We start from the raw sequence: 25,964 nt of genomic DNA, 5'->3' as shown, positions 1-25,964 counted from the left end.
CTCTGCTCTATTGGAGGTTGCCCCCTCGAAGAGACAAGTGAACATTACTCTCTGGATAATAAAATCATTGCTATTCTGTGTTCTGTGTATCTTTTCTTCGCATATTATGTATTTGGGTATCATTTTGCAAGTTAAGAGCATAACATTATCTGTAATGATTTGCACACAAGAATCAACACCTACATCTTCAATAACTTTAATAAACAAATCACCCATATATTGTGTAATGTTGTATTGTCCAAGTGCATCCACTACTTTCAAAAAAACTGAACCATTCAAGGAAGACACCATGAAGTTGATGAGTGGGTGTCGTGCTGGATTTGTCCATCCATCAGAAACAATGCTAACCCCAGATGTTGACCATGATGCTTTAATAGGCTCAAGCATTTTTTTCCACCTCTTTTTTTCGTCAACAATGTGGTTCTAAGCTTCTCTGACCCAGGAAGCACATAACCTGATGGAGCCCCTTGAGTTAGAGCTTGACACATCTCAATAAATAGAGGTGAGCGTGCAACATTAAAGGATATGAAGTTTTGATAGAAAAAAAGGCAATGGTGAGATCAAGCTCCTCCCGTTTCTCCTTCTGAAAAATCTTGTGCATTGGACCAAGTGAAATTGCCTTTCCTTTTGTTGCTTGTCCCCCACTAGAACTCTCAAATGGAAATTTGTTGATGCTTTTCCTCATGAATGGAAGGGGCTCATCATTCTTGGTTTTTTTTTCATTTTGCAGCCACATTTTCCATACCAACATTGGACTCTCTTAGCATTCTTCTTCTTTGGTAAAGGAAAATTTGTACAAGCTCCAATTCCACAACCTGGTAAAGCCAACAACTGACCTTTCACACGGAAATATGTGCTCATAAAAGTATTGTGGCAATAGCTACATTTCCAACTCACATTGCCTCCTCTATTCACCTTGTTGGGTGGCCCTTGCTCTCTTGTGACATAATTCCACAAGAGATATTTGTTACCTTGAAAAGGAAGTCTTTCCTCAACATTTGAAGTTGTTCTTGCAGCCCCACTTGCAATAGAGGAAACACTTGCAGACTCTAATGAAATTGGGAGAGGAGGGGCATCTCCAATCAGGACATTCTCCCCCTTCCTTTGCCCCTTCCCTGTTGCCCTTGATTGAGCCATGAATGTTGTAAAAAATAAACAAAAACGCACAAATTTGTAAAAGAAATGAACATGCAAACTGCTATAATAAAAATGCAAAAAAAAGAGAGAAAATGCACTTACATGTTGCTTGAATCTCCTTGAAAATGCTCCAACACCCTTTGCTCCTTGCTCCCAAACACCCACAGCAAACCCAAAGCAAACTAAACAAGTGAATTTGCAAAAAGAAAGGCAAAAATTGCCTTGATAACGTTGCGGTGGCATCCCTTTTTCTGGATTCGAATCCGAAAATCAGGATTCGTCGTGTCTGATCGGGACCTTATCTGGATTCGATCGTGTCCCGATCAAACACGACGAATCTCGATTTTCGAATTCGAATCGTGTCTGATTCGCCGGATTCGGGACACAACGAGCCTGGGGGACGAATCTGGTTTCATAACCTTCCATGTATCAAACCTCAAGAAAGCAATGGGGCAAAACCAAATAGCTCAAATTGAGATACCACTGACTAGAGACCGATGAAGAAGGAAGAAGCATCTTAGAACCTGAAGGTATACTCGCTACCAGAGAGAAAGCACTACGTTCCAAAACAATAAAGCAGTACCTTATTAAATGGAAGAAATTACCAGAGGAAAATTCGAACTAGGAGTCAGAACGCTTTCCTCAGCAACACCCGACGTTACCCATGCTTTGAGGACAAAGCAATTTTAAGGGGAAGGCAATGTTATGAATTTAAAATTCATAAAAAATAGATATTTTAATATTATTTTAATTAATGAAATATTAAATGAATAATTATTTTTGAATCATTAAATTTGCTAGAATGAAGAGACAACAATCCCAACGGACATGTCTCTCTGAATGGGCATGGCCAGTCACCTCCTATTTATGGGGCACCGCCACAAGCCTTGTAAGCATCCATTTTTTCATCAATCAATTAATATATATATATTACATGTTAAATGTATCTACAAATTAAAAGAGTGAGCAAACAGTTCCCGCTACACTCTTGACTCGAGATAATTTCCAAGTCATTTCCATGTCATTTTGTCACAAGGAGTTCTCTTATTTTTCTCCATTTTATTTATTTATGGGCTAATTTATTGCCACATTTCCTTAGGCATGGAGTCTTCAAGTGTACTTCAATGGTCAACAAGCTCCACCATGAACTGAATGAGAGTATTGACCCTGAAACAAATGCTTGGCCTTATGTTGACCATATACTGTTAGTTTTTGTAGCACTGGATGTGTTCTAGCCACAAAATTTGGTGGAGAGTCTAAAATGCATAAGATCTTCAAAACCCAGAAATCATTTCTGGAAATCCCACCTAGAGATGACTTAATTAGACTATTAACCTTTTTTTTAATGTTTGCTAAGTCTAAACTTAGGAAAATTGGTTAATTAATCAGAAATAATTAAGTCAAGGTGAGAATAGTATAGAAACTCACACGAATCGATCCAGAAATGATCTGAGCCATCGCTTAAGATTTAATCTTGGTCATTGGAGTCCCAACAGGAAGATATAAGAAGGGATCGAGTGGTGATGGAGAATATACTTCAGCAGTTCAATTTCCTTGGCAAATCGATTTCCAAAGAGCAAGAGCAGTTGACAAAGAGACAGAGATCAAAGCAGAGACAGTGAGGGGCAAAGACGATGATCCGAAGGAAATTTCCCAGATCTGGAGAGCAGCAGCAAGGAGATCGAGTTATTCCCAGTGAGGCAGCGTAGAGGACTATGTGGTTGCTTCAAAAGAGCAACTCGATTTAGCTGGAGGAAAAATCGTTTTCAGTTCCAGGGGCCGAACAGAGGTTCCACAATGTCGGAGAAGCAATTTCCTCGACAAAGGCAGGTAGAACGACTCATCAAATGCAATTCAAAGGCTAGACGTCATACGACCTGTGCAAACGCTGATACAAAGGGTCCAAGAGGACGAGCTTTCTGAAGGAAAGTTGTGTCACGGTTGTTTGTGGAAGAAGGGTAATTCCCTTACATAATTTTGTCCAAATTTTCTTCTTGTTTGGATTCCCAGTTGGGCATCTATAGATTGTACTCAAATTTCACTACTGCATAATAATAAAACCTTCATTTCTTGCACTGGTTTTCCCAAGTTGGGTTTTTCTGGGGACATTTGTACAAAAATAATTGTCATTTTTTTGTGTGTGTGCTAGAATTTTCTCAATTTCTAGTGCTATTTTCTTCCACAATTTATTTGTGAAAATCACTGTGTGAATTATTTGGTGTTTTTCATAGAAAATGCAAATAAATTGTTAAACAAATTAACAATTAGAAGAATAATTTCCAGTTGTTGTGATAGATGAAATTTTCACATGGTATTAAAGCGTGAGTGATCAGTGGGGAAGCTCGAAAGTGGAGGAAAGAATTTTGTTGCTCAGAGGGAGCAGCAAGCTGAAATTCCTAGGGACTGTGCAGTTCATTGACAGGCAAGCCGAATTCCTAGGGCAGGAATTCGATTTTTAGTTGCAAGGTTGCAGAAAAGTCGAGTTGCCAAGGATAATTATTCTAGCAATCAGAGGGTGCAGCAACAACTCCAATTTTCATCGAGTAGATTCCTTGGTTGGACGCAGAAGGTTTTTGCAGTAGCAAAACCAGCATCAGGTGGAAGAGAAAGAACACACAGCAGAGGGAAAAATTCTCTCAAGGAACTTCAAGTCTCAGAAGTTCGAATTTTCCAGGCAAATTGGCAGTAGCACCTAGTAGATCTACGCATTCCAAGAGGGAGTGCAAGTAGGAGAGCAGCAGCCAAGTAGAGGGAAAGACGGAGTTTTCGACAAATTCAAAGATGACCACAGCAGGGCTTAGAGATCAAGATAGGTTGGATGGAGCTTACAAATATGTCATCTGGAATGCTAGGATGTCCTTCATTCTAGATGAATATGGCTTGAAAGCCTACATAGATAATGTGGTGGTAGTTTCCCAGGATGTAGATCAACTCAAAGAATACAGGAAGGAGGGGAAGGAGGAAGCGATTGATCTTGGATGGAGTACGAGACCATATAGTGTCACATCTAGCAGATAAAAGTACAGGCAGAGAGATGTGGGTAGCTCTCTCCACGCTATATCAAGGTACTTCCGAGCAACGAAAGATGTTCTTGGAAGAAAACCTGAGATGCATAAGGATGTAGAATGGAGAAGGTATAGATCCCTTCCTCACTGGGATGAGGTTCGAGATCAACTTGCAGTTGTTGGGGCAACACCTCAACCATCAAAACTAGTGTGATTGGCACTAAACGGTGTCTCGAAGGATTGGCAAGTGTTTGTCCAAAGTATATTGGGAAAAGACACTTTGCCAAGATGGGAAATGATGTGGGTCGATCTGCAGCAAGAGGTATTGAGGCGAGCTTTGTTAAAGAGCTCCAACAGTGGCAAGAGTAGCAACGGATCGAAGCGTGTGAAGGAGGAGGAGAATGCGGCCTTGCATCTAAGGGTCCCAGTCAGGGTCAGGGGGAGTCGAAGAAGAAGAAAAAGGACCTATCTAAGGTCAAGGTCTTCAAGTGTCGCGAGTTTGGCCACTACGGTACCAGTGTCCTCTCAGGAAGAAGGACAAGCCAGAGAAGCAAGACCAGGCGGCAGCAAATGCAGAGATAGATAGGTTGTCCTCTAGGTTGGAGGAAGCTTTTGCGACGTTCGCAAATATACCTCCAGGAGTGAGGTGGAATGATTTGGTGTTGTAGCCCCAGAGAGCTATAGAGTTGGGCAAGGTCCTTGAGGAGTTCACCTCAAGGATCATTACCTAGCTACAGGGGCCCACAATGTTTAGTAGCAGGATGGATCAGTGGCAGTTGATGCAGTCAGTACTAGAGTGACAGATGCAGACTAGTAGTAGTCAAATGCTAAGGAGCACAATGCAGTGTTAACAGCAGAGCAGGTGGCTCCATGCAGATATGGTAGCAGCACAAAGTCTTTAGTGACAGTGCAGATGCTAGTAGCAGTCAGAGACTCGGGAGACAGATGCATCACACTGAACACAGAGGATACAGTATTTTGGATGCTTCTCAGTGGCGGTAGTTGTAGTTGCAGCAACAACAGATGAGAGGTAGTTGCAATGCAGATGCAAAGTTGGCAACAATATGGCAGTGTCAACAGCAGCACAGATGCAACATCAGAGTTGTGTAATGGTTGGTGGGCAGTATGGCCAGACATCAGCAGCGTGACAGGAGGTGGTACAGAGACAGGGTGTTGTGGCAGGATGTGCAGCACTAGAGAGAACATAGTCCTTGCTAAGAGGGAGTGTTAGTTTCTATAGCATTGAATGTATTCTACCCACGAAGTTTGGTGGAAAGGCTAAAATGCATAAGATCTCCAAAACCCAGAAACCATTTCTGGAAATTCCACCTAGAGATGACTTAATTAGATTATTAACCTATTTTTTTAATGTTTCCTAAGTCTAAACTTAGTAAAGTTGGTTAATTAATCAGAATTAATCAATTCATGGTGAGAATAGTCTAGAAACCCACATGGATCGATCTAGAAATGATCTAAGTCATCAATTAAGATTTAATCTTGGTCGTTAGAGTCCCAACAGGAAGATATAAGAAGGGATCAATGTGGTGATGGAGAATACACTTCAGCAGTTCAATTTTCTTGGCAGATCGAGTTCCAGAGAGCAACAGCAGTTGTCGGAGAGCCAGAGATCGAAGCAGAGATAGTGAGAGGCAGAGATGGTGATCTGGAGGAAGTTTTCCAGATCTGGAGAGGCAACATCAAGGAGGTTGATTTATTCCCAATGAGGCAGCGCAAAGGACTGCACAATTGCTTCAGAAGAGCAACTCGATTTAGCTGGGGTAAAAATCATTTTCAGTTCTAGAGGTCGGACAGAGGTTCCAGAGTGTCGGAGAAGCGATTTCCTCAACAAAGAAAGGCAAAACGACTTCATCAGAGGCAGTTCAAAGGCTAGACGTTATAGGGCCTGCACAAGCACTGCACAGATGTTGATGCATAGGGTCTAGGAGGACGAATTTTCTGAAGAAAAGTTGTGTCGAGGTTGCTTGTGGAAGAAGGGTAATTCCCTTACATAATTTTGGCAAGATTTGCTTGTTGTTTGGATTGCCAGTTGGGCATCCATAGCTTGTACAAAAATTTCACTGCTGCATAATAATAAAACCCTCATCTGCTGCACTGGTATTCCTCCTTTGATGTCCGCTCTTTCTCCTTTTTGACTTTTGCTCTTCTTCTTGACTTTTTTGCTGGTTTTCTCTCTCTTCTTGGCACAGAAATCGAACTTGCTTGAAATGCTTCAAATGAGAATGAGTTGCATTGTATTTAAACACTTTCAGGAGGTCGAATAGGCTACTTTCAGGGCCGACTTGTCCAAGAAGGTCCAACTTGGTCTTGTGGGGGAAATTTTGACATTTTGACACAAATAAAGTTATTTTTCCATTTTCTTAACAAAGTCCAAATGGAACTTGACTCTACTACAATATTTTGACTTAAGACAAATATTCTTTTGACTCAATAAACCCTAGAAGCAAGAAGAACATGCTTGACCTAATTAATAAATTGACTTGAGCATGAAACCCATGCTTGAAAAAATAATTTTATTTTTCTTTCTTTTTGCATTACATAAGTATAATCGTGATTATGAAGATTGAACCTAGTTACAATTTTCAACAATATTTGCGTAGTAGGGTTTCTATTTTTGTGCCATGATTAAATGTTAAATCTTTGTTGAAATTTGCTCCTTTATAGCATGAAAAATTGTTCTCATTGAAACTTTTAAGGAAACACCGAGTGTGCATTACTTAAATTAAATTCTCCCCTTGCAAGGAAAATCACTAGGGTTTTAGAAGTGGATTCCCTAATCATCTCCCCTTACTCCAACAAGGCCATTCTCACTAAACTTTGCCCTAGAAAACTCCATTTAGCCCATTTAGGACAAAGCACTAGCCATAATTGTGTTGATCATCCCTCTTATTCATTAAATTTCTTCTTTTCCTTTTTCCTAGATACCTAGGGTTAAGGCTAGGGTTTTATCTGGAAAATTGTTAAAAAGTAAATTTGTGTTTCATGTTTATAGTTCTTAAATTAGGAAATGCATTAATAAATAGCACCGAAAATTGTTAAAAAGTAAATTTGTGTTTCATGTTTATAGTTCTTAAATTAGGAAATGCATTAATAAATAATATAATAGCCAAATATAGGATTATTGCATGTCATACCATCCTCTTTTATGGCAGATGTAATCACTTATTTGTTGTTTATGCATGTTTTCAGTGATAAATTCCATTGAAAACCCTAAATCCTTGGTATTTATTTGAAGGTCTTGCCTCCAATATTAATTATCCTTTGAAATACCTTTCCTTTGGTTGGTATATGCTACTGCTTGTCCCATCATTGAATATCTGCAAAACCCTAACTTATAGCAGCACCAACTGTTCAAGGAATAGAGTACTTGAACCTTAGCATAGAAAACTTGAGCCTTCTAGGCTCCTTCCGGTACTTTATCCCATCTAGTAGACTTCGTATCATTCACCTTTAGCCATCATCACTAAATATCCTTTAGATAAGTTTAAGGAAGCCTCCCTTGTGGTCAAATATCACTAAAGAGGAGGAGAAAGTTGTTGAGGTGACAGTGGCAACCTTTTTGCTTGTTTCCCAAAGGTCTGGTTCTTCCTAGTGTAGCTTTGCACTAGGCCTGCTGGGTTTTGCAGCAATAGTGACCATTTACACTCCAGTTGTCATGTGATGTGATATTTTATTTGGAGGTGCACTTGTGTAATGCAATTCATGGAGTGACAAGGTTTTGTTAGGAATGAATCCGAGCTGGGAGGAGTTAGAGGTTAGTGGTTTGAAAGTTGGTGTGATGTTCACTTGTTGCAGTTATCCTAACTAGGATTGGGAAGCATTGTGGAGTATCATTCACAAACCATTGATATCTACTTGTTCTTCATTCTTATGTTAATATGAAGTATACATTTCTGTCTGAAATTTATGTAATTGCAAATCTGATTTACAGTTTATTTCTCATGATGATTTAAGTAGCTAGTAGTGCTGGTTTATCATGCTGATTTTGTATAACAGTCATGCTGATGTGTCCATGAGATCTGGGCATCATCTCCCAAGTTTGTATATGATTTGTGTTTGTTTCCTTGAGCTTGCAAGATTATTGGTTTATAAAGAAATGATATGCTGCTGTAATTGATAAATCAGATTCAGCCCTAAAGCTGAAAGTTCATTAGGAAACACGTCTAAGAAACCCAAGCAGGGTTGAAATATGAGTAGAAAGTACTGAAACACTTGAGTACACAAAACTCCTGAATTTTTAACACAAAGAAGCAAGGAAGTTAATGATTACCTGCTGCTTAAAGTTTGAACTCCATGTTGATGTAGAGAAAAGGAAAAGAAAGCAAATGTTTACACATATCTTTTGCACTTGCTAAATACACAACCTCAGAAGTTGTATGCTTTCATTCAATATTAATGTGTTTTCCTTCTCAAGCTATTTTTTTCAGCAACTCCTATACAAGGCGTTTCTCTTAACTCTAAAACACAAAATTAGGGTTTCACTGATGTTTGACCTATAACTATAAGAATTTAAATGTATAGTAACACAAGGGATGCCATCAGCATCAAGCATTGCAAGTCTAGAACAGATGTCCAGATATCCCTCTTTCTTACCTTCCCCCAACTTACCCTTTTATTACGCAGCTCTATTTGTTCCTATTTTACAATTTAGGCCGTGACTTACAAGCAGTAAAATTGGATAATAAGTAACTGTATCACCCTGAAAGTTTCCCAAAGTACTCATCCTTTCCAAGAATATCATCCTAAGAATCTATTTTGTCATAGACTATTAATTTATACTGGAGCATTGATTTGAATACAAGATAAGGTTTTGCTCAAGGCTACATCTCAAACCCTTAGCTCATAGAACATGAGAATGATGGCCATGAAGAGCCTGGGCCATGCTTAATGTATGATAAAGATGAGTAAAGCCTTAAGTCTTAATTTTTGCTGATAGCCTATTGTTCCATTGAATCATGGTACCAAGTTGTTCGAATGAATGCAAATTATTACAACCTATTCCCAGTTATTCAAGTTATTTGATGCATCATTCCCAAGTCTGCTGCCATATTTCCCACGTTAACAAGGAAATTGTGAACGGCTGTCTTGCCAAGTCATTCACAAATCTCATTCACAAATCCAAGTTTAACAACCTTACTATCGAATAGTCCAACATGAAATGTATAATCCTTGAAAACCCAGGTTTCAAATCTAGCAACCCAGGACTTTCAGAAATGGCATATCACTGATATGGCATCCACAGAAAATTAAAATGGATGAAAAAAAATTATTTTAAATCACAACACTACCCATAAAATTCAACAATATGCTTGATTAACTCTGATTGGAGTGATTGACAGTTTCAAGGCTTTTTATTTCTTTGTATTCGATATAAGAATTATCATGAGATTATGATGTAAGCTATGATCATAAAGGTCAATAATCTCAGGTTGTTGCATCACATGTTCTCGACTCTTCAGAGTCTTCTTAAAGTAGATCACAACCTGTCATAGATGACAAGTCATTCAGAAGAAGAGGATATTCCTGTAAAATGAAACCATGAAAAATTAATAGCAGATAGAAACACCCTTTTGCCAATTCCATCTCCCTAAATTTTATGAATATAGTGCACCAACAGACCATTATTCCTAAATACAGAAGAAATTTCAACACCTTTGCAGCAAGAAATCTATGCTTTGGTTCCAATGGCACTACATTCTCATTTAATCAGATACATAACCATGAGAAGATATCTATAGATTCTAGTTGCATTCATGTAAAAGATGAGAGGTTCCTCTCAAGATATGATTGATAAAACAATGCTGACAAGAATCAAATTTCTTTGCATCCTAAAATATTTGCATCTCAAGAGATTTGATCCCTCTCCGCACTTGGTAGATCCGCAGTTAAGATGGATCTAGGTTGGTTTGATTACCCACTTTAAATAGGCTATATTCCACATGAACACCATGTACCATGGGTTCTCATAAACTTGGAGCTCAAAAACCACCAGTAACTTCACCAAGTCAAAATTACCTTAACTAACCAACGAAAATTAATTAAAAAAGATAATAATGTAGAACTTTTATTTCAACATAGGGTTATTTTTATTTTTATTTCAAATTTACCTTAATTACCCAACAAAAATTGATTTAAAAAAAAAATAACGCGGAACTTTTTTTTGACAAAGGATTATCTTTATTTTAATGTAGAACTTTTAATTTAACATAGGGTTATCTTTATTTTATTGTATTTTGGCCTAGTCAAAATGTTTACAGGACGGGACATTACAACATCTCTTGCATATTGGGCTAGAGAGTGCCTCTTAGCGCAATCAATCCTTCCTCACTCTAGGAGGAATGGTAGTCTCCTTGATAGCTTTCCATATGGTTCATAGTACATACAAATGTCAACAGTCATGGCTGCACTTCTTTGAAAATCAATTTCCTAACTAAACCGATGCTTCAAGGACCCTTCAGAATTGCTAATTTGCTAAGTATTGCAGGGACAATAAAACTGAAGAAATTTCAACCCCCACTCCAGTTATCAGTTTTCCTTATCACTCCATGCATTTAGTTTTAAATCCAAACACAATAAAAATTCTAAAATCTGGAAATGATAATATTTTTCTGAAAACACAAATTTAGAGATTTTACAACTGCTGAAATTGTAGAAATAAAACACAACAAAATTATGACAGCCACACACAGAAAATAACATAGTATTTTTTGTGAATCTGACCCTGGAAAAACCCCCTACAACTCTTGGGGAAAACCAGTTTGAGAGCTCTTCTTTATTTCTGAAAATGCTTTTACAAAGAAACTAAAATACACAGTAAAAATTCCAGCAACCACAAATTACAACTTATCTCGATTTTCGTGCTTGAACTCCGCCTCGAAAATCGTGCCAATCAACAAACAGCCAAAACAGAAATTTTTACAGCAATAAAACAGCATTAAATGCTGTACGGCCAGCCTCGAAAAATGTGCCCAAAACTTGTTGTCCCTCTTCCTCAATTTTTGTGCCTTTCTCCTATTGTACGGTTTTTCCTTGGGATGTGTGCCAATAAATGCTGCTGCCCAAATTCGCTGAAATGTCTTCTTGCTGCTCTCCTTCACTTCCTCACTACTCGGAAATTTTCTCCTTGCTCTCTCTTCTCCTTCTCTCAAATGCTTATGAAAGAATGAATGATCTTTTTCTCTTCTCTTCTCATTTTATTCTCTAAATGACCTTTTGGGTTACCCTAAGATCTAATGGTTGAGATTCATTTAGATCTAGGGATGAGAATAAATGTGCATTTAATTCTCACTTTCTATTTTTTAACTCACCCGCTTAAATAAAGACCCACTTAGCCTTTTATTTCCATAGTCACTGTTATGTAAAAAATTAGCTAACTTTAGGTTTATTGTTTAATTTAGGTTTAGTTAGACGAAAGGGCACGATCATAAGGTCATGCCCTTTCCTAAAGGGTGCCCATGGCGGTATATAAGCCAGGCAACCCATTGTAAACATTCATCATCTGTAATTTCATCTCTTAATAAAGTATTTATTCATATATATTCTGCGTATCATAAGTTTTTCCGCTTCATTGATATCGGAGCGAGTTCGTTCCTCAGACTCTGTTGATCCGCTGCCATCGGTTTCCCTCAGCTGTCATTGTTCCCTTACTCTCCCCTTATCCCTGTTTACATTCCACGCCCTCGAATCCACAGATTCCCCTTCTGACATACACTGAAATCTTCATCGTCCATTGTTCTACTCGACTTCCAACAGAACCGTTTCCTTTTCGTCTCCACTCACCCATTAACATTCAATACAGCCGACATTCGCCTCCACTCACCCATTAACATTCAATACATCGTTACATGTCACTACCAGACTGACCTGCATCGCCACCAAAATTGCTGCACTCAACGTCGGGTTGTCGCTTACGGCCCGAGCAGACTGTTTGGCTCGTCGTTGCAACACCCTACACCATCACATCGCTGCAGCTTTGACAGTCCGTCGGAAATCCACTGTTGCAGGTGTCCCGAGCCCTTCGTCTCACGCACCTGTATTCTCCGTGCTTCCCTCGACGTCCCTTCCCCGCCTTCGCATCCTGTGACGCCACCGGTTCCCCACGTCCGTGCAACCCGTTCACAGCATCCCACTTCCGCATTCTCCAATTCACGGGATTGTCGTTCTACAAACCCCTTGGTCTGTGCCCACCGCGTCCTCAATTAAATCCACTGACGGGGCTCTGGTCTCGGCTTCGAATCCGTAGCGCTTCCGGGGGCTCCAAACCGAAAGTGTCACAAACAACGACAGTTCCCGCGCGGGTTTCGACAGCCACAGCGGTGACAGCGTCGCCGGTATCATAACCAGCAGTTGGCTCGATTGTGGAAGCTCCTCACTCGACGCGTCCACCGGATTATCCGCTCGAAACCATCGGTCAACAATTAAACACAGCGTATCATATATTAATTCATTAGAATTGAATTATTAATTCATTATATAATTTATATTATATAATAAATTAATATTCAATAACTATATAAGTTATATATAATAAATAACTTAATTTAATTATAAGTTTTATATATATATAAAAAGTTAATTTAATTAATTAAAATTATTTAATTAATTAAAAAGTTATATATATATATATATATATATATAATTAATTAAAAGTTATATATATATATATATATGTGTGTGTGTTAATTTAATTAATTAAATTTATTTTAATTAATTAAAATTTATATGTATAAAATTTATTTTAGCTGATTAAAAAAAAAAAAAAAAAGAGGGAGAAAAAATATTTTAGCTGGCAAATAAATACACGCCCCCGCAAACCCGCTCAATGTCGACAATGACAATGGCGGATTTCCAAAAAACATTGTTGGATGCAGAGCATAAGATAAATAGCAACCACGATGAGGTAAATAAAAGATTAAACGAATTCCAGATCAAGCTTGGGGAACAAGCTGATGAAATCAAAAATCTTCACGATACGACAAATCGAATAGAAATAAAGATGGAAAATTACCATGTTCAGACAGAAGCAAGCATCAGAGAGGTCTTAACCACTGTTTTACAAACCGGCCGTTTCGAAACGGACTCGGCCGAGTCGAACCGTTTCAATACCCTGAGGACTGACCCGGCCAAGTAACCGGTCCGGTTGACCGAGTCATGTGTGACTCGGTCAACCCGGCCGGGTCCGATATGACTCGGCTGAGTCACAAGGGGACGGCTGGGCAGCGTAAAAACATAAAAAAAAATCATTTTTTTGGTATTTTTTCAAATGTTTAATGCAGTTTTCAAGTTTTCATGTTGTCTAAGGTAGGAAATCTACTCTCTAGCCATATATTTTCTTAGAAAACTGACCAGACATTGCCCAGTAAATGAATGTATGTGTGTTTGTTGCGTAATTGTTGTGAAAATGCCCGCGTGTTATTGTTCTATGTCTGAGATATTTTGAAAGATAAGGGTTTTTATGTAATGCATTGATATATGTCCAACATAACCAATCAGACAAAATTTAAGTTAGTTTGACCTAATTTCCTTTCTATATGCCCACATTTCCAATTTGGCATGTGAAAAGGGTTGTCAAAGCAATGGATATTTCCCAAAACCCAAAAGTCATTAAAACTTTATGAAAAACATGTTAGTTGGATCTATTTATCGCGCTTTCACCCCACTTCATTGTGTTATCATTTCTTTAATTGTACTGTCATTCAACCCCTTTTCCACATACCTAGTGTAGGCACAAGATCAAAGTTGAAAGGGTGTGTTGCACCTTATATAATCAGATGGAAATCCCAGGGAGAAAATGAAAAACCAAGGGAGGAGAGGTGGTTCGTTTTGAGACCAGAAGTTTAGAGATGGTAAATGCTGACCCTACAATCTAACTAGCATTCAAACATACAGGATGCATAGCTTTATGTGGAAAATTCAAACACATGGCCACCACTTTCAGCTTGCCAGTTTGTTTTCCCTCAGTTGTAAAGGTGACAAGGTCAACGTCTCTATTTATACACAATTTGTTGCTTGATTGAAGGGACACGTCTCTGGAGGTCGCCGACTATGTATTGCCATTGGGTACCATTTTGATATAGTGGATTGGTTCATGAGCCTACTTTGATCATATGTTGTCTTCCATCTATATTATAATGCTGTGTGTTTGGAAACATGAATGAAAATCTTTAAAATTATGTTTAAAATATTTAAAATTATGTCTTTTAATAAAAAAAAAAAATATTTAATGTATTTTTTACAACGACCGAGTCATTGAAATCGAGCCGGCCGAGTCATTACCATTTCGGAGTCGGAGTCGGAGTCGATCCTCGGCCGAGTCGGAGTCGGAGTCGGAGTTTTAAAACAGTGGTCTTAACAATGCTGAAAATTCTGTGTAAAAGGTCGAATTGTACACCCGAACAACTACTAAAAGAAGGTGAAGAGAATCAAGAACACATCTCGTCAGATTCAACACAGTCAACAGACTCTCATGAGAAGGTTGAATCCCCAAAAAAATCAGCGACACCCCACCAAGAAGCGAGTAACATAGCCTTTACAAACAAGCAACTCTGGGATAACTTTACCAATCAACACCCTTTTTTCGCTCAACCAGTAGCAACATACCAGCGACGGGCAAAAGTCGAGATGCCTAAATTCGATGGAAACGAAAAAAACAATGTTGCATGGATAAATAAAGCAGAAGAATACTTTGAGATATATGACATCAATGACGATGACGAAAAGCTCAGGCATGCATCCATGAAAATGGAAGGAGAAGCATATAACTGGTATATGTGGTGGAAAAAGACAACACACGTCATTAACTGGAGAAAATTTAAAGATGCATTCTTCAAAAGATTCCAAGGTGTAAAGGAAGAAGAATTCTTTTCAAAACTCATCAAATTACGACAAAAAGGAAGTGTGGATGAATACACTCAAGAATGGGAGACCTTAGTAACACGAGTACCTGGGTTATCAGAATCTCGTCTAATTCAGTCATACATCTCGGGACTCAAAACCCATTTACAAGCAGAACTTGAGATGCATGACATTACATCTATAGAAGTAGCAAGACGAAAAGCAAAAAGAGCCGAAAAGAAATCCGAACCAATATTTTGGTCAAAAGCGGAAAAAGCTTATGCAAGACGAAGGATACCCCAGTATGTGGACGCAAATAATACAAGATATGTTCCACCACATCGTCATGAAGATGAAAAATCTAATGTGGAAATGCAAAGGATAAAAGAGGGTAAATGTAAACGCTGTGGTGAGAAGTGGGACCCCAAACATAGGTGTGCTAAAGGAAAAGAACCAAAGAACCTATATAATTGTGAAGCAACCAATGATTCAAACAGTGAAAATTATGACATAGAAGACATAGAAGACGCCCCAGAATTCTCACCAGAACTAGATGATGGAAGTATTCCACAAGTGTCATTATCAGCTATGACAGGTATATCACAACCTCAGACTTTAAAATTAAAAGGACACATAAAGAAGAACAACGTAGTGGTTCTCGTCGACTCTGGAAGCACACACAGTTTTCTAGATGCAACCGTGGCAAAGAGACTCAATATCTTTTCATTTCCCTTATCAAACATGAAAGTGATGGTAGCTAATGGTAAGAAGATTGAAAAGGTAGGGAAATGCCATAAGGTCAATTTGCAGATTCAAGACTTTAATCTAGAGTCTCCATTCTTCACAGTACCGTTAGGAGGAGTAGATGTAGTCTTAGGTATCCAATGGTTACGAACTTTAGGTACTTATGCCGCCAACCATCAAGTACAATTTATAAAATTCAAATGGGGAGGTCAGAAGTACAAGCTACACGGATTCCAAGCACCAGAAAATCAAGTTGTATCATCATCTCAGATGATGAAGCTGAGTCGAGAAGAGTCACCAGAGATACAAGATCTGATTCGGAAGCATGAAAAAGTATTTCAAGACCTACCTATGAAGATGCCGCCTAATAGGGAAATCAAGCATACAATAGAAGTCAAGGCAAGATCAGACCCCGTCAACATCAAGCCATACCGATATTCACATCACCAAAAAACGGAAATTGAGAGATTAATCCAAGACCTTTTAAAGTGTGGGACCTTGATCATCTTGGAATATATAATCAAGTGGAAGGACTTATCGAAGAAGACGCTTCTTGGGAGAATGAAGCATTTTGTCAACAACATCCATCGTTGCGTATGCTTTGAGGACAAAGCATTCTTTCGAGAGGAAGGCAATGTTATGTAAAAAATTAGTTAATTTTAGGTTTATTGTTTAATTTAGGTTTAGTTAGACGAAAGGGAACGATCATAAGATCATGCCCTTTCCTAAAGGGTGCCCATGGCAGTATATAAGCCAGGCAACCCATTGTAAACATTCATCATCTGTAATTTCATCTCTTAATAAAGTATTTATTCATATATATTCTGCGCCAAAGATCAAAGCTTAGGGAACCACTTGTCCCTCTGGCACCCAAATTTTAACAAAGACTTTGTTACAAAAGGGATTTAGGTAAGTTGACTTTTGACCATTCTTCAATGTTGAAATGCATGGATCACGTGTACGTTGTTACCATGTGTCAATAATATGAACCATATTAAACAGGATCCATTATTTCACGGAAAAATCCAAAATCATAAGAGTTGCTTGTTACCAGCAAGAACGAAGAGCTTTCTCAACCAGTCATCTGTATTGAAGCAGCATTGTAAAGAGACAAATGTTTGATTGCATACCTGCATTAACAAAATTTGATAGAAGAATTGTTTGTCGATAGTAGCGTGCATGTCCATTCAAATACCTGATCAAACAAGGGAAATGCAATACAATGGTTACTCTTTGGATTGAAGGATTGATTTGATATACCTTGAAGTTGTCAAAAAACATTCAAAGGTAAAGTAACTTATTCTAACTAGCAAGCGTAACAACAAGCAAAAGCAACATCTTCCATTCATGGATAAGAAAACAAAGGAGATCACTACATGCTACAAAACAAAAGTAATTACACTTTCAAATCATATTATAGACAACTAACCACTCTCGGATGCGCATGAAATCAGTGCCATGTTGCTTGGTCGGTATCATGTTTAATTGGTCAACAACAGAAATAACATGGGACCAATTCTGCAAAATCAATAGGTTTAATTTGTTTAGCTCTACAATGTCTTCGCATTACAGAAACTCGATACTTTACAATCATTACTATGCAACATGAAAATAAAAGACATCAGGAATACCTGCATCAGAATGACATCTGCACAGTCAATAACTAAAATCTGCAGAGTACAACCAACTAGATTTAATGATAATCATTCTATATAAAAAGTGGCATGGAGCACAAATGCAGCTAATCTGAGAACTCACGCATAACATAATAGTCAGAAAAACAAGAAATGAATACTTGACAAGTCAATACGGGCCAACAAACAAAGCATTTCAAAATAGATCAACAAATATAATTAAACGAAGAACTAAGCTCCATCTTTACCTCTATGGAAGACAAGAAATCCACATCTTTATTCTTCTCACTCTCTGCTTCTCCAATTTTCTGGTAACATAGGAAGTATTCAGAGGTTGTCCAAAACTACAAACTCTTGGGCATTAAAACATATTAATCACAAAAAATAGATTTTGTACTAATTGTGCAACTCACAAGATCTGCACTGATAACATAAACATGTTGAACTGGCAACAACTAAAATTTCAGAGGGATGTCGGGATGTGATCTTCACTTGACCAAATACATGATTGTTCCACCTTCACCTTCTTTATCCCAGAGTTTTGGTTAAGAGGGGCTATTGGTGTTGTGGTGGTTAAGATTGACTTTGTTGTCGCTTAGTGGTCATTTAATTCATTTGTTATTCAGCCTTATTGGGTGGTTATGGCCCACATTGGTGGTTAGTGCGGCAGTTAATCTTGACTTAGCAGTACCTTCATGGACATTAATGTCATTTATTGTACACCACTAGTGAATCATTAATTATCACACAACAGTTGTTAAGGTTAGGGTTGGGTATTTTAGAACCCACAAAAAATGGTTCTCACCACAATTGTAATCACAAATTTCATAGAACATGTGTTGCAGGAAATGTGCCCCCCACACCCTTGTATCAGTCGTGTTTCAATATTGAAATGGTGAAACATGACAGAAACTCACTTGAAACATGTATCATACAGACTGAAACATGTTTCAGTGTCCATAAAGTGCATTTCCAAAAGATAATTGTTTGATTTTTCCCTTATTTGATTGTTTGGGCCCAAATTTTTTGTTCTAAGTTGTAACGCCTAATTAGAGGTCAATTATGAGTTAATAAGACTTCTAGAAGAAACAAAGACGGGAATTTTTCTAAAGGGTTTCACTGTCAATTTGCCCCAAACAATGCTAGCAATTAATGGTAATGTTAAATTCTTAAAATAAAAGTTAATTGCTTTGGAATGTTTGAGAGTGATTCCAACCTCTTTGGGATTGGCATTTAATCAAGAGCGCCTGGCCTTTTATGTATCTTGATGTTGGTATTGATAGTTGGACTCCTTTGTCGCAGCCATACCAAATATGTACCCTTCACTCAAACCAAAATCATTGATTAGGCATGTTACATTTTTTCTACCATATTTTAAAACTTTGATTAGGTAGTTTTGGTGTTGACTGATGTCCCTAGAGGATTGAGGTAGAGGCAAAGGGTGATAATAATGATGAGGATCCCCAATTCCAAAGATTTCAAGATCACATTTAAAATGCATTTCTCTTTTGGAAACGTGCACCCATTTCCCTATATCATGCAATTTAGTATAGAGCTCACTGATTATTTAGTTACAAGGCTACCATGAAACACTCATGTTAATATCATGTTGTCATCAGCATCCTTTATCTTCGGCCATCATATCATATTTCAACAGCAATTGCTTTCAACTCCTAAGGCATAATATTCACCAATTTACTAAGTGATCATCTACGACTCCAATTACAAAACAGCTGATGTTTGTCTTAACAAGCTAGTTAACATTAGTCCATGCTTTAACATTAAGTGTTCATCCCTTCATTCTAGTAGATAGTTATTTTTATAAATGTATAGTAAGAAGCCTTACACCCATTTAAAACATTCAAGGATATTCCAGGCACCAATAGTCATACAAGGATTCCCCTATCCCAAATAGTCTTCGAATAAATAGAATTGCATCAACAAGAATTGCTTACCTAAAGGATATGATCCTCCCTTCTCTTTGCATGGACAACATTCACGATAAAGAGTTTGCAAAGAAACTAAACTCTCAAGCATTATGTAGATATATTTTGGGTAATCTTCATATATGACCACATGCTTGCCCACCATGTGGGTAGTTGAGGCCATTTGTGGACTAGCCTATGTGTAGTTGTGGGTTGTTACAACCATTATTACACTTTATTGTATTTTATTCTATTTTAGGGTAAGGTTGGCCCAATCTCTTCCTTGGGGCTTGTTGTCGCCCAAAGTGTACAAGCAAGATGCGACAACGCTCAGGGCAGGGGCTATCACTCTGATCCCCGCCCTCTCTAGTTGTCTCCCAACAGCAGGCTATGGGGGGTAGTCCCTATGAAATGTGAAGATGAAAAGACTCATTGGCAACCAACAAGTCTGGGAGACACAACTGAATGGCCTAGCAACTTGGTTAATTTAGCAAGCTTAATGATTAGATTAGGTTATCTTGAGAGACCAGTGCCTTAATGGAGTCAAAACACTTGCTTAATTGAATTATCTACCAAGCTACCGGATGAACAGTTGTTGCTTCAGGATGCTTCACTATCCTATATGAGATGCAACACCTAAAAACTAAGTGAGATGCAGGATCTTGGTTTATTTTAAATTATATGCCTAATTAGGTGAATCCTTCCTCCTAGCTGTTTTGAGGCTAGTCTCTAGAGTAAGTTGTGGAGAGAAACCAAGGGGAAGCAAGCTATGGTTTGATTAATGATCCCTCCCCTTGAGTTATAACCACCTGATGCCTCCGGCGCTGCAGAGACTGTGGCTCTGATGACTGCAAGGTCATCATGTTAACCACTAAAAAGTTTCTAGACTTTGCAAGCTAAAAAAGAAAAGGTGGTCCTAGAGTCTTTCAACCAAGCTTATGCTTGGAAGTAAATCAATTAATGCAAGAGGCGTATCCTAAGATGCAAGTGCAAGATATGAATGCTCTTAAGGTTAGATTATTAAAATTTCTTAAGTACTTAGTTATAAAGATCTTCACTTATGAACAATAAGGTACTTAAACAATAAATGAATGACAATCTCAACCACAAGAAGAAGTTCCCAAATTAAACGGTGCCAAAAAGTGTTGTTGGTAAAACCAATAGATAATAGCCCAAGAGATAAACAAGACAAAATCAATGCTTCTTCAAGATTATAACCAATGAATCGCTAATATGCCAATTAGATACACGAGAGAAATCTAGACTTCTTATGGATGCAATTAGATCACTTATCACAACTTTGATTGAACTTGATTATGTGCTTAAAGAGTGAACTTAGATTACAAACCCACGAGAAGCTATCAATAATAAGTAATGTATCCAATTATCTAACAATGACAATAGCAATGAGAAACAAGATCATTAATAGACTATATTACTTAAAGCAATTAACCAACCAATTCAATTAGAGCATATGAATGAAAATGTTGAAAGACAACAAGATGCCAATAACTCTTTTGACCAAATTTTAAGTCTAAATCACTTCAAACCTAAGTTGCACGAAACACCGAAACGTTTTGGAGTTTCTAAAACGGGTACGTTTAGAAACATCACCTCCAAAAAATGGAAACGTCGATTGAAACGTAAACCGAAACATCATATATGTATATATATAAATAAATCAATGAATAACACATTATCTTTGCAAGAAAAACGGGAATATGACTCATATATGACAATTTAGAAGGAAAAACAAGTCTATATTAACTCCCATTGATGATTACATGATGGTCGAGTTTCGATCAAGTTTTGGCCAAGTTTCGGAATTTCGAGTACAGGTACGGCCCGAAACATCGGGTTCCTAGAAGTTTCGTGCAACATAACTTCAACCATTAATGATTATAAATTATAAGAGTTCCATCAACAGTGTTCCACAGGGTCTCGTCCCCCCACCTAGGGGTCGAGTTTCCTAGCTCCCTCGCACTCCGGGGACTTGGGGACAAGAGGGGGACGTTTCCCCACACTCCCAAAAAACAGGGTACGCGAGGAAACTTGAAAGGTGTCGTTTCCTCCAATTGGGGTCGTTTCCTAGGTGAAAAGGATCTTAAGGGGTCTTGAGGGGTCGTTTCCCTAGGAAAAATTAGCAAATTTTTTTATGAAACACTGAGAGGTGGGGTGAATCAGTATTGCTTTTCAATTATTAATTTTATCAGTTAAAACATTCATATTTGGTACACAGAAGTAGATAACAGAAATAGATGCTTTTATTAATGTGGTCTTTGCAATAAATCAAATACAATATATATACATATATATGGTTTCAATCAGTTGCCAAGCACCAACTTGGACTCTTTGTGAGGCTCCAACCTCCAGAGCACCAACTCTATCTTGTCAAGGCACCAACCTTGATTTTAGGAGCACCAACTCCCAGGTCACCAATCCTTTTAGTTCTAAGGCACCAACCTCAAGGGGTCCAACCCTCTACTGTAGATTGTATGGATCTGTTTGGTTGTAATTCTCCGCTCCCAACCCTGCTGGACCTGTGACTACTTCTGTCTTCCTGCTTCTTCCTCCTCTACCAAAACTTCGGCTTCCTCTGTTTCTTACGGTTTTTCCAGTAACACTCATCATTCCTTGTTCTCTGTTTTATATTCCTGACAACCCTGGCCTTTGGCTTCCTTTCTCCACTGGCTCCTCGGCTTCCTCAATGCTCGCTTGACCTTTCAGCTTCCTCTATCTCTTCAAATCCATCAATACATACAGGACACGTTAATGTGGAAAAGAGGTCGAGTAATAATAATGTTGCATATTAAAGAAATGACTATATCAGAGAAGCCCCCCTTTTTTTCAATATACAATCGCAATCGCAATCGCAATGGTTCAGGCCCACTAAACTATCGAAAGCATTTATTTATGCATTTGGCCTTAAAAAACCCCGGGCAACACATTTATTTGAATACACAGGAATACACAGAAAAAACCCGACCGAACGCTTAAGGTCGGACTTCAAATGCATTACGCCCGCATCTATAACTTCATCGGGTCCGCTCCTCCACAACTTTATCGCAATCGGCGCTTTATAGTGTGGCAAGGCTTTACAATATATGCGATATGCGATGGATGCGATAATATATTAACTTATATTGCAATGGTGTAGTCGGGTCCGTGTTATTATCGCAATCGCAGTTTTAATGTGACAAGGGCTTTAAGCGCTGCGATACATAACTCCCAATATGACGGACACGATATTATTATAGACTGTTTTTAATGCCTCCGTTGGGTCCATATATATATATCGCAATCGGTGGTTCGGGGGTGACAGCCCTTTATACATTGCGATTACCGCAGATGCGATATAACAATAGGGTATTTTATAATGGTGCAGTGGGTCCGTTATTATAACGCATCTATATATATATATATATATATATATATATATATATATATATATATATCGCAATCGCATATATAATATACATATATATCGCAATCGCATATATAATATACATATATAACTTATGATATGATATTTCTGATGAGGCGGACGCGATATGATATTAAGCAGTTGTTGATACATCCGTCGGGTCCATAGCTTATCGCATTCGGCAGTTTTCCCTTGTTACCTCTCTTCAAGACTTGCAATTATTGCGGATGCGATATTACAATAGAGCATATTGTTATGGAACCATTGGGTCCGTAATACATTTCTTTAAGGATTTTTCACGGTTTATAACTGTTAACTCCTTCGTTATGTGATACTCTTGGCATATGCGATACTTCCGATAATTCTTCCTCTTTGCTCTTTCTTGGGCATATATTTCATGCGATACTCCCGATATGGCTCCTTCGCTAACACTTTTTATGCTCCTCCACTGACCTCTTCTTATGTTCCTCCGCTGATGTGATCCTCTTTCCGGTGGCTTTGCTGTTGTTCTTCACAAGTCTGCTCTGCTTCTCCTTGGCTTCATATTGACATTAATGACAACCTAGATCAACAATCTCCCCTTGTGTCATTGATGGCAATATTCTTCTTCTCTCCCCCTTTGACATCAGTGGCAAAGGAGTGCACAAGGACTCTCCCTATCGAACTGCTCCCCCTATCCTGCAACATCTTTATGAATCAACTTAAGTGATGCTAAAGAGATAACCCCCATCTTTTGACGAAGATGTTCAAATGCTTCTTGAGGAAGAGGTTTTGTGAAAATATCAGCTATCTGCTCCTTAGTATTGATATATTCCAAGATGGTGTTTTGTTCAGCTACTTATTCACGAAGGAAATGATACTTGATTGGTATATGTTTGGTCTTTGAGTGCATCATTGGATTTTTGCTGAGGTTGATCGCACTTGTGTTATCACAATAGATGGTAATTGGTTGATTTGTGCCGATGTTGACATCTTTTAGAGCTTCCTTCATCCATAGTATTTGAGTACAACAATCTGCGGCAGCGATATACTCGACTTCAGCTGTAGATAGTGATATGGATGTCTGTTTTTTTACTGAGCCAAGATACTAAACAGTCTCCTAGGAAGAATGCATTTCCACTAGTACTTTTTCGATCATCGACACTTCCGGCCCAATCAACATCGGTGTATGCAGTCACAGTAAGAGTTGAGCTCTTATGGTACCAAAGACCGAAATCAGAAGTTCCTTTCAGGTATCTGAGAATTCTTTTTACAGCCAACAAATGGGATTGTTTAGGAGTTGATTGAAATCTTCCCACCATTCCTACTGCTTGCATAATGTCGGGTCTTGTAGCAGTTAAGTACAGAAGGGCTCCAATTATTGACCTGTAATGAGTTGCATCTACCAGAGGGGAGTCATCATTTTTGCTCAATTTGCAATTTGTGGTCATAGGTGTGCTCATGGGTGCATAGTCTTCCATTCCATATCTTTTAAGCATGTCTTTAAGATATTTGGCTTGAGATAAAAACAGACCTGTCGTGGCTTGAGATACTTGTAGTCCAAGGAAGTGAGATAACTCTCCTATCATCATTATTACTAGCAAAAATCAAATCATCAACATAAACAAGTGTGACTAGTAACTTATCCTCATCTGTCTTTATGTAGAGATTACTTCCTGCCACCCCCTTCTTGAAGCCTTGTTGTTGTAGATAGTGATCCAATCTTGAGTACCAAGCTCTAGGAGCTTTTTTCAACCCATATAATGCCTTTTTCAACTTACAAACAAAGTCTTTCCTTCTATTAGATTAAACCCTTCCGGTTGCTCCATGTAGACTTCTTCCTTGGGTTCCCCATTCAGATATGCTGATTTTACGTCCATTTGATAGATTTTGAATCCTTTTGAGCAAGCAAATGCCAAGAACATCCTGATAGCTTCCATACGAGCTACTGGTGCAAATGTTTCTTCAAAGTCAATTCCTTCAACTTGTGAATAGCCTTTACAAACAAGCCTTGCCTTGTTTCTAATGATTTGTCCATCTTCATTCATTTTGTTTTTGAATACCCACTTGGTTCCTATTATGTTTTTGTCCTTTGGACGAGGTACCAGCTCCCATGTCTCATTCTTCTCAATTTGAGACATTTCTTCTTCCATGGCTTTTACCCAATGAGGATCCTTGCTTGAGTAAATGTTTCTGGTTCTATCATGGATAGAAGAGCAACATCATTTTTCCTTGGTGTACTTGTCATTCTTCTTCGTGTTTGCATCCCTTCATCTACATTGCCAATAATCTGCTCTTCTGGGTGATATTTTTGGAGAAACTTCATCTTTGAAGGGGTTTGAGATGGTTCTTTTTCCTTGGGTTTTTCTTGATCTATTTCTTCTTTTTCAGGTTCTTCTTCTTCAATGAGAGGATCAACTTCATGTTCTTCAATTTCTTTTTCTGGAAGGTCTTCATCAATCTTTACATCAATGCTTTCCACTATTTTCCGTAGTCTATCATTGTAGCACTTGTAGGCTTTGCTCCGTGTAGAATATCCAGGAAAGGTCCCTTCGTTAACCCGAGAATCAAACTTTCTTGGTGAGCCATCATTGATTTTATGAAGCACTTGCTTTCAAAAATCTTGAAGTATTTTACTGAAGCAGGTCTTCCTTTCCATAATTCATAAGGAGTCTTTTCATTATTTGGTCTTAATTGAGTTCGATTCAAGGTATAGACAGCTGTCCCGACTGCTTCTCTCCAAAATTTTGGTTGTAAGTCCGCTGCTATTAACATTGTTCTTGCCATTTCTTGAACTGTTCTGTTTCTTCTTTCAACTACTCCATTTTGCTTGGGTGTTCTAGCAGCAGAGAGTTCTCTTTTAATTCCATGTATTTTACAGAATTCATCAAATTCTTTTGATGTGAATTCTCCCCCTCTATCTGTTCTGAGACACTTAATCTTTGAGTCCTTTTCATTTTCTACAAGAGCTTTAAGATTTTTAAAACACTCAAATGCTTCGGATTTATATTTTATAAAATATATCCACATCTAGTATAGTCATCAACAAATAAAGCAAAATACCTTTCTCCTTGGAGTGTCGGAGTTCTAGTTGGTCCACATAAATCAGCATGAATGATCTCCAAACGCTTTGATGTAGAAAATTCCTTGGTCTTGTGGCTGGTTCTGGTTTGCTTTCCATGTTGACATGAACCACATATTCCTTGATTTGGTTTGAATAACTTTAGGATGTCTCGTACTGCTTTAATCTTGTTGAGATTGATCA

At 38.2% G+C, this 25,964-nt stretch overlaps 1 protein-coding gene across 4 annotated transcripts in view; it reads right to left on the bottom strand.

Moving 5' to 3' along the window:
- LOC149155848 (protein NUCLEOLAR FACTOR 1-like) overlaps positions 1–25,964 on the bottom strand; it is a 305,921-nt gene that overhangs the window by 146,452 nt on the left and 133,505 nt on the right. For all 4 annotated transcript variants that reach the window (XM_089446065.1, XM_089446064.1, XM_089446066.1 and 1 more), the window contains 4 exons: positions 17,620–17,679; positions 17,369–17,407; positions 17,167–17,255; positions 16,868–16,932 (listed from right to left, as the gene is read on the bottom strand). In XM_089446065.1, coding sequence (XP_089302191.1) covers positions 16,868–16,932; positions 17,167–17,255; positions 17,369–17,407; positions 17,620–17,679 — 253 coding nt within the window. The remainder of the gene's footprint in view (positions 1–16,867; positions 16,933–17,166; positions 17,256–17,368; positions 17,408–17,619; positions 17,680–25,964) is intronic.

The sequence above is a fragment of the Pinus tabuliformis genome, chromosome 9 (assembly GCF_031772625.1).
Source record: "Pinus tabuliformis cultivar Carrire ecotype Pingquan chromosome 9, CPIR1, whole genome shotgun sequence".
Lineage (NCBI taxonomy): Eukaryota > Viridiplantae > Streptophyta > Pinopsida > Pinales > Pinaceae > Pinus > Pinus tabuliformis.
Note: the sequence above shows the minus strand (reverse complement) of the source record. Positions and strands in the feature narration are given on the sequence as shown.